Source organism: Pediculus humanus, genomic scaffold, assembly GCF_000006295.1.
Source record: "Pediculus humanus corporis 1103172107507 genomic scaffold, whole genome shotgun sequence".
NCBI lineage: Eukaryota > Metazoa > Arthropoda > Insecta > Psocodea > Pediculidae > Pediculus > Pediculus humanus.
In genome coordinates, this window is record NW_002987123.1 from 4,873 (window position 1) to 14,666 (window position 9,794).

A 9,794-nucleotide genomic window follows, 5' to 3' on the forward strand; every position below is an offset into this window, starting at 1 on the left:
AAGTTTATAACTTTAATCTCTTTTTTTGGGTTCAATAAATTTAAATAAAATAAAGTTTTTAAGGGTAATTTGAAACGCATAAGAAAATTCATTTCATTTTCTATAAATTTTTTAAAAAACATTGTATTTGAATTGAAAAACGAATTGAACCTTCCCTTGAAATGGTTTTTTTTTTTTTTTTTTTTTAAAAAAAATAAACTTTTACGTTAACAATGAATTTTCATCATCATTATTATTATTATTTAATATTTTTCCTTTTTTTTCTTCCATGGAATCAAATGAAATGAAAAAAAAGACGAAATTTTTAAAAATGTTTATAAGAAAAAAAAAAAAGTTTTAATTAATAATTAATTCGCATAAGAAAAAAAAAAATTTGTTTGCTTGTTTGTTCGTTTGTTTGTTTGTTTGTTTGCAACAAAATCGAAATTATAATGATAAAAAAAAATTATAATTTTTAACGGCTCGGTATTAAATTTTTTTTTTTTTTATTTATTTTGTCGCAGGGGGAACTAACGATCATTCTTCTTCATCTTCCTCATCATCATCATCATCATCATCGTCATCGTCATCGTCATCGTCTCACTTATTACGTCATCATCAACATGGAAAATCTGGAGACGAATCGGGAATTATAAACGAGATAGAAGGGAGAGGTTCGAAAACTCCGGATTTTGTTGTGAAACCCAAAGAAGAAATTTATTTAAATTGTTATTTGCCTCGAGCAACATTAGAAAACATTGGTTTCGGTAAGTTTTCTATAACGTTATTATGTTTTTTTAAAAAAAAAAAAGGGGGTTACGATTAAAAGACGAATGTGATTCGACACACCTAAAAAAATTAATAACAAACTACAACACACAAAAAAAAAAAAACGCATTTAATGACTGGGAAAATTTTTTAAAGTTTTCTTTTTTTTTTTTAAGTGCGGAGGTTACACCGTAAAAAAAAAAAAAAGAATTAAAAAGGGTTATGGAAATTTCTAGAAAGTAGGATTTTAACGGACCATCACTCGTTTTAGTCTTGCTTTTATACCTTTAACTAAATTAAGGAAGAAAAAGGTATTAAAAAGGATTAATTAGTAATAACATTAAACCATTTTTAATGAAAGGAAACAACTAAAAAAAAAAAAAAACGGTAATCCTCTTGGAGAAATCTGCCCTCTTCCCTCTCCCTACCATTCGCGATCTATCCCCTTTATTTTTTTTTATTCCTCTTCGCGCCTTTTCCGACCTGTTTCCTTTTTCTTTTATGAAACCTTTTATTTCGCCATATACATAAATTTTCTTTTTTTTTTTTTTTTTCACACGCATGTTTGTAGTAGCCACGATTTGAATTTTTTTTTTTCAAACGTTTTCTCCTGTTCGGATTAAAATACTTACTGGAAAATTAAAATTCCTCGACCGGAAATAAACTTGCGATTATCACGAACGTTTTATTATTATTCTATTCTTTCCGGGAAGAGTTTTTTTTTTTTTTAAATGAATTTTTTTTTTTCGTTTTGTTTTGTTTCAGCCGTTACGTGGCTTCACAATGGTTTAATTGTCGACACGGCGGAAATGGGTGCCATGGGAAACGGTCATCGATACTTCCGGGACTCTACAAACGGTCAATTATTTATATCTAGCATAAGATTAGAAGATGATGGATTTTGGAATTGTCAATACGAGGGTATAATGCTCGAAAGACCGATTTATTCAAAACCATTAAAACTCGTCGTTTTAGGTACGAATTTTCCTTTTTTTCTTTTCCTTCCGCTTTTTTTTTTTTGCAATTAACGGTTTTGTTTTTTTTTTAAAGAATAAAAATGGTAATCTGCGGTATAATCACGTTTAAAAAAAAAAAAAAAAAAAAAAGGAAAATTTGTTCGTGAAAGTTCGTTGTCAGTTTGCCCGAGAGAAAAAACCTGTTTTAAAAGATAAAAAAAAAAAAAAAGAAAAGAAAAAAAAAATAATAATAAATATTTCAAAAGTGAAAAGCAGGAGCTCATGCAATTGTGATTTTTATCTAAATCAGTTCTACCAACTTAATTTTTTTTTTTTAACACTTTTAAAATGGCGCTTCACGATTTCATTTGAAAACCACCATTAAATTTAAAGTTTTTCTTTTTTTAAAAAAAAGAAAAAAGAAAATTTCGGTCACGAAATATTTTTTTTGTTTTTAATTTATTATTTTTATAACGAATGATACCTTCCCCTTCTCTCTACCCTTCCCTCCCCTCTCATCTCCTTCCCTACCCCCTTACAAAAAAAAAAATTTGTAAATTTTCGTGTAACTCATCGATTATGTTTATTTCCGGGTGGGGGGGAAAACAGTTTTCTTTCATTTATTTAATTTTCGTACGATGGATTTTGTTTGTATTATTATCATCATCATCATCATCATCATGGTTTTACATAATTAAATTTATTTATTTATTGATTTTACGTAATTGCTTCTCTGTGGCTTAGTAAAGTATTTATTATAATACTATTAAAATCCTTAATTCCACAAAAACTTGTAAAGTGGAATGAATACAAAAAAAAAATTTTCTTTTTTTTTTTTTGTTTAAAAAGAAAAGTATTTAAAAAAATTTTTTTTTTTTCGGTTAAACGAAAATAAGAAAAAATAAAATTTTCCTTCCCCCCATTTTTTTAAAAAAAAATTTTTAATATTCGAAAAAAAAAAAGGGAAAATTTTATTTCGATTTCTTTTCTCACTTCCGGCGATTTTCCTCCCCCTCTTCTTTTTTCCTTTTTAAATATAAATACTATTAAAAAAAAAAATTGTAAAATCTGTTTTCAACGTATTTCATTCATCATAGTTTGACAAAAAAATATTTTTTTTGGGGGGGGAGGCAAGGAGGGAGGGGCAGAGAGAAAGTTTTTTATTGTATTGTGTGCATTTTTGAAAAATTACCGACAATCAAAAGCATTTACACGTTGAAAAGTTTTCTTTTTTCTTTTTTTTTTTTTTATCACATTCAAAAGCAATCATTTCAAACATTTTTCACTTTTCTTTTTATTTTGAGCCATTGAAAAAAAAGGAAAAAAAAAAAGAAAATTCTTTAATCACTTCTTCCCGATTTTCTCTTAATACATTTTTTTTTTATTTTATCTTTTATCAAACACGTTCTTTTTTTTTTAATCCTCTTTTTATATTTACTTACTATATTTTCACGTTTGTTTCCGTTTTTCGAACGGAAATGTAAAAAAAAAAGAAAAACCGATCGGATAACGTTAAAAAAAAAAAAAAAAATTATAAAACGCGTAGGAAAAACCTCGGCGAATAATAATAATAATAATAATAATAAAACGATTTATTATTTAGTATGCAAATGAATGTTTATTTATTTTTTTTTTATACATAATTTAACTCGTTAGTTATTTTAATAAAAATATGTATTTATTAATTTGTCAAAGCCCTAAAAAAGGTTTTAAAATTAAAAAAAATTTTCCTTTTTTTCTTTTACGATACAAAAAAAAAAATTTTTTTTATCGTGAAAGAAAAAAAATGTAAAAAAAAAAGAAAATTAGGTAATTAAAAAAAAACAACATGGCTTCTCAGATAATTAAAAAAAAAAAAAATAATTTAATGAAATGAATAAAAAAAAAATATTTTAAGTAATTAACTGAATATAAAAAAATAAAAAAATTATGAGACAAAAACAAACCTCTGGAAAGCTTCGAAAAAAAAAGGAAAATTTTCTTTAAGGAAATAATAATAATAATGATGATGATAATAATTCAATGGAAAAGATTTTGCCAAATTTTTCCCCCCGGTCGTTGTGGTGACTGTGGTAGTATCAGCGATGGTGGCAATCCATCATTTCTAAAAATTACGACAGCGTGTCCGCGACACGACTTGTTTATAAAATCCTCGAATTGTGGAGTTTGTCAACAACGACCGGAAGTAACCCCCTATTCATCCCTTCAATCCCCTCCCCTCCCACGCATCATTTTACATCGAATTATTTCTTCTTTTTGTTTTCTATATATATATATATTTCATCGTATACGTAATATCCTGCGTGACTATTGTTTACGCCATTTTTTAAATATTGCAATGAATAAAAACATTTGTTTTCCATTATTATTATTATCATCATTATTATTATTATTATTATTATTATTATTATTATTTTATTGAAATAAAATTTTTGTATTCGAATTCGAATTTTTTTTTTTTTTTTTAAAAAGTAGTTTTAAAACGTTTTTATATATTTAATTTAAAAATAGAAAACGATATAAAATGGCGTCGGAAAACCTTAAAAAAAAGAAAACCGAAAAAACGAAGAAAGAAAATGATAAAAAAATAAAATAAAATAATAAAATGATAAGAAATAAGAAATAAAAAAAGAAAAAAATTCATCGCGGTTGAATCAACATGTCAGAGTCTTCTGGTTCTTGGCCAAGAAAAAAAAGAGAAGACACAGTATCTATCTTTTCTTCTTCTTCTTTTTGGATTTGGTTTTTAAATAACCCACTAATAAGCGCCATTTAAAAAAAAAAAAAAAAACAATTTTTAACTATAACCAAATAAGTTCTTTAGGAAAAAGTTTTTTTAAAAAAATTTTATTTTTATTCTCATTCCCTATATCTTATGAAGAAGCTTCTGCCGCTGACATTTTGATTTCCTTCCCTGCATAAAAATTATATATTCGCTTAGAAAAAAAAAAAAAAAAATTCGGAATCAAATAATCTTGCCAAGTTGCTCTCTTGCTTCATCCATTATTTTCTTCTTCTTTTAAAAAATATTTTTTAGTGAGATATGGTATAAGACTTAAACCACGTGTAAATGACATTTTTTTTTTTTTTTTTTTGATTACTACCTCCTGCCGAAAACAAAATTTCTATTATTGATAAAAAGAAAATAAAAGAAAAGAATATTTTGTAGTAACAAACAAAAAATTTTCGTGGATGTGACGTGTGTGTAAATATAGTCATTAAAGTTTGTTTTGTAACCACAAAGAAAAACCAATTATGTTGTTTCTCATTCGATTTTCGAAATATATAACAAATTTCATTTGTTTTTCTTAACCATAATCTCATTCGTACAACTTCCTAAGATTAATTAAATCGAATAATTATCATCAATCTGATAAGGAAAAGAAAAGAAAAAATAAATTTTGCGTTTATTTTTTTTTTTTTTTAGATAAACCAAAACCACCTTATCTTCTCATTGACGGCCGTCGTCTTGATCCTGGAAACAATTTTCTACCGGTCAAAGAAGGATTTGAACTTGTGCTAACATGCGTCGTGGAAGGAGGAAATCCAAAACCTAACATAAAATGGGTCGTGATTTTATCCGGAAATTTAGATTTAGCTTTATTGGATGAAGAAGACACGACCGAATTTGCTTTGAATGTGACAGAAAGTCGTGGAAGCGATGCTGTGACCAATCGCGTTTTCTCACAAGAGCTCACACGAAGCGAAGCGAGAATAGCCAATGTCAAAAGAATTTATCACAATGCTACTGTCATTTGTATCGTCAATCAACCGACCCTAAAATCATCCCTTAATGCTTCTATTTTGCTTGACGTTCAATGTAAGTTTGACTCATCTCATTTTTCTCTTTTTTTTTTTTTTTTTTTTTTTTATCTACCGAAAATGAGTTTTAAAGAAAAAAAAAAAAAAAACACAAACAACCCTTGCGTTGATTTCGTGTGAGAAAATAAATATTAAAAGTTATAAATGATGACACGCACACACACGCGCGAATGGGGGAGGGAGGGATGAAGAATCAACCACTATAAAAAAAAAAAAAAATGAAAAAGGCAAAACAAGTTTTTGAATGAAAAGAAAAGCTTTCGGAATAAAAAGGTAGCAGATTGTTGAAAGAGAAAGAGAGAAAGGGAGAGAGAGAGAGGGGAAAAAAAAGATGGCCTCCTTTTGCATGTATTCAAGTGTTTAAATGAAGTCAATGTTGTCTGAATGGAATCGATGGAAACGATGAAAACATTCTCAACCCCCCCACACAACCCCCTCCCCTCATCCTATCTTGTGGCGAAAAGACTCAAATTGTTCGATGCTTCCTAAGAAAGAAAGAAAAAAAGAAAAAAAAGAAAGAAAGAAAGAAAAACCTTTAAAGCTTTTTCTTTTCTTTTCTCCTTTTTTTTCCTTTTTTTCCTTTTTTTCCTTTTTTTTTATATTTACTCAAATAATTTGCTTGGTTTTGAAGCTTTCAATTTTTAAAAAGGATTTAAAAAAAAAAAAAAATTCAATTTGTTTAAATTTTTTTATTGTGCGTGTGTAAAAAAATATTGATTTAAAATTTTTTACTTCTATTATTATTATTATTATTATTATTATTATTATTTTAAAAACTTATTTAACAAAAAAAAACTCTCTCTCTCTCTCTCTCTTTCTCTCTCTTTTTCTTTTATTTTTTTTCTCATTCCCGTGTAAAAATAAAGTAAAAAAGATAAATAAATAAATAAATAAATTGTTGATTAATAAAATAATAATAATAATAATAATAATAATAATAATAATTTATAAAACGGAAGATTTTAAAACAATAGAAAACATATAAAAAAAAGAAAGAAACAAAAAATTTATATTTTATCTAAAAAAAAACATGAGGAAACAACAACAGAAAAACAAAAACATAATAATATATATACGTACGCGACAGAGAGAGAGAGAGGGGGGGAGAGAGTGAGGGAAAGGGGGAAAGAGAAAAAGGAAGGGGGAAAAACAAAAAAAAAAAAAAACTTATCGTACAATGTAATAAGACATAAATAATCAGAATAAAATGTTTCATTTAAGATTAAGAATAAAACAAACAAACAAACAAAGAAAAAAATTAAAAAAAGGGGGATGAAACAAACAAACAATAATATATACATATATATTAACTTTATACGGCGTAAAAAAAAATTTTTTCAACGGGGTTGAAAAGCGGGGGTTGAAGGAAGAAAGAGAGAATGAAATTCAAGGTATGAAAAATAGTAATAATAATTTTTTTCAGATGCTCCTTCATTTGCTATAAGTCGAGAACCTGGTTTTGGTTTTCCACTAAGGGAAGGCATGTCTGTGTCTTTAAAATGTGAAGTCGATTCAAATCCTCCGTCCAGTCCGATTTGGCTTAAGGGTAAGTCTCTCGATCAATTTTTATAAAAAACCCCCCCTCACCCACAAATTTTCCTTTATTATCATTATCATTCGTCGCATTACACACGTGTACCTGTATAATTTTCGTTTAATTTAAATATCTTAAACCTTTTTCCTTTGTTTAACAAAATGAAAGTTTTTTAAAACTTTCTGTTTGTTTCAATGTTTTTCTCTCTCTCTCTTTTTCTTTTTCTTTCTTCTATTATTATTATTATTATTTTAAATATTTGAATATTCAAGCTTATACATATACGCACATACAAACAAACAAACAACAAATGGAACAATAAAACTTTTTTTTTGTTTTTTTTTTTTTCAAAAATTTAAATTTCTTATTTCGGTTTTTGTGTTTCTTAATAATAATAATAATAATAATCGAATCCCGCGTTTTTTCCTTTTATATATTTTCGCGCGTTTTTTTCCTTTAAATATTTTCCCGCGTTTTTTTTTTTTTATTTAAAAAACCCGTCCTTAATAAATTTAAAACGGGGAAAAAAAAAAAAAATTTTAAAAATCGTATGAGAGAGAAAAACGTATGAGAAAAGTGGGGATGGAAGGAAAAAACGATGATAAATAATAAAAGCTTTTAATTTTTCATACGGGGGGGGGGCAAAAGGGAGGGAGGGAGGGAAGAAGGGAGTGAGAGTGGGGGGCAACATTAATTTTCCCTTTTTTTTTGTTAAAATACAATCGTGCCATAAATGCTTGACGCTCCTGTCCTTTCTTTTATTCGTTTTTCGTTTTTTTTTTTTTGTGTGACAAATTGTCTGCTTTTAAAATAAATTTAAAATAAAATTTTATTATCTTTATTATTATAGTATTATTATTACTCAGTAACAAAAAAAAAAAGTTTAATATAAAAAAAATTAAAGTGAATGAAAAAAAAGAGAGAGAGATGGAGATGGAGATGGGGGAAAGAGATGGAATAAAAATACAAAAAAAAAAAAAAAAATCTTTTATGTAAGTAAAAGCAGCCAAAAAAAAAAAAAAAAAAAAAATTAAAGAGTTGAAAAAAGGGTAATTTAAAAAAAAAAAAAAAAAAAAGTGAAATGATTATGGGAGAGAAAATTACATAAAAGTAAAGTAAATTAAAAAAAATAAAAAAAATAAATTCGTTTTTTTTTTTTTTTTTATTATTAAAACTGAATTAATACAGGAAAGTAAAAAGAACAAGAAGAAGAAAAAAGACGGAGAATGAAAGGAAAAGGGATGGGAAGAGAGTGGAAGGAAAGGGGGGTGGGAGAGAAAGAGGAAGAAAGAAAAATAGTTATTAAATCAAGTTTAAATTTAACAAAATTATTAACCATAAACGTTAAAAAAAAAAAATAATAATAATAAAATTAAACAAGAAGAAAAGACGAGATGAAAAAGTCAGAGATGAAAAAAAAAAAAAAGCAAATAAAGTAAGAAAGAAGAAAAAAAGATGAACAAATTTTCTTTAAAAAGATGCAGTAGATAAATCAAGGAAAAATTTATCCAATGAAAAATAAATCAGATGTGAAAGTTGGACGCCATTTTCTTTTTTCTTTTTTCTTTCATGGCCGACGACTATGAAATGATTTAAATTCAACGGTCATATATATATTAAGATTAGTAAAAAAAATTTTTTTTTTTTTGTTTTAAACTTATTAAGTTGTTGATCGGAGGATGAGTTAACGGGGAGGAGGGAAGGGGAGAAGGAGAAGTTAATAAAAAAAGGAAGGAGGGGATGAAAAAAAAAAAAATTCAAATCCTTTTTTTTTTCGCGGGAGGAAAAGCGTGTTGCTGAAAAGTAATTTATTTCGGGACAAAATTTTAGGGTTATATTAATTTCTGCACAACAAAATTTTACTTTTCCAGTGGGGTGGAAAAATTAAAAGAGAGAAAACGCAGAAATCGCGCGGGAGTGGATGAGTGGTAGGGGCAGGAGGAGAAGGGAGGAAGAGAGGGGGAAAGCATGCGGAATAAATTTTTATAAATAAAAAATTTTTGAACAAGTTGTTTTAATTTAAAATCCCGAGTAAAATGTTTAAATAAAATTATTATTATTATTATCATCATCATCGTTTTTTCGTATACTTCATAAAATTAAAAAAAAAAAAAAAATTTCCTTCGTGAATTTTCCTTTTTTACCCTCATCCCGCTCCCCGCACATCGTCCCCTTCGAAAAGCCTTTTTCGGAATTCATTATTTAAAAAAAGGTTTCGTAATGATTTATTATTATCATTATTATTATTTATTAATTCTTCGAAAAAGGTGAAAATTTTTTTTTTTTTTATTTTTTTCCTCGTGACGAAACAAATCGATCGTATTTAATAATGATGATTATGATGATTATCGCGATATGCAAATTCTTATTACGTCATCTCAGTTTTTTTTATTTAAATTTGTTACAGATGACAGCATCCCTTCGGTTTCGCAATCCGTCGACGGTTATTTAAATTTTACGTCCATAAAAAAAGAACACAGCGGATGGTATAAATGTACGAGCCATCACATTCTCGGTGAATTTTCATCCATCGGATATTTTCTCAACGTTAGAAGTAAGTTTATTTATTTTATTAAAGGCAGAAGAAGAAAATTTTTCCCAACACATTTCCCACGAATCGAAATTTTCCCGAAAAAAAAAAAAACAAAACAAAAGAATAGATAGTATATGTGTTAACACAAACGTTATCACATAAATAATAATATGCAAAGTAATAATAATGATAATAATAATAA

The 9,794-nt window shown here is 26.8% G+C and overlaps 1 protein-coding gene across 1 annotated transcript in view; it reads left to right on the top strand.

The window, feature by feature from the left end:
• Positions 1-1,556: 1,556 nt before the first annotated feature.
• Phum_PHUM161810 (faint sausage, putative) overlaps positions 1,557-9,794 on the top strand; it is a gene marked incomplete at both ends in the record, with an annotated part of 12,007 nt that continues 3,769 nt past the window's right edge. Inside the window, 4 exons of the mRNA XM_002424871.1 lie at positions 1,557-1,722; positions 5,131-5,523; positions 6,949-7,071; positions 9,467-9,613. Coding sequence (XP_002424916.1) covers positions 1,557-1,722; positions 5,131-5,523; positions 6,949-7,071; positions 9,467-9,613 — 829 coding nt within the window. The remainder of the gene's footprint in view (positions 1,723-5,130; positions 5,524-6,948; positions 7,072-9,466; positions 9,614-9,794) is intronic.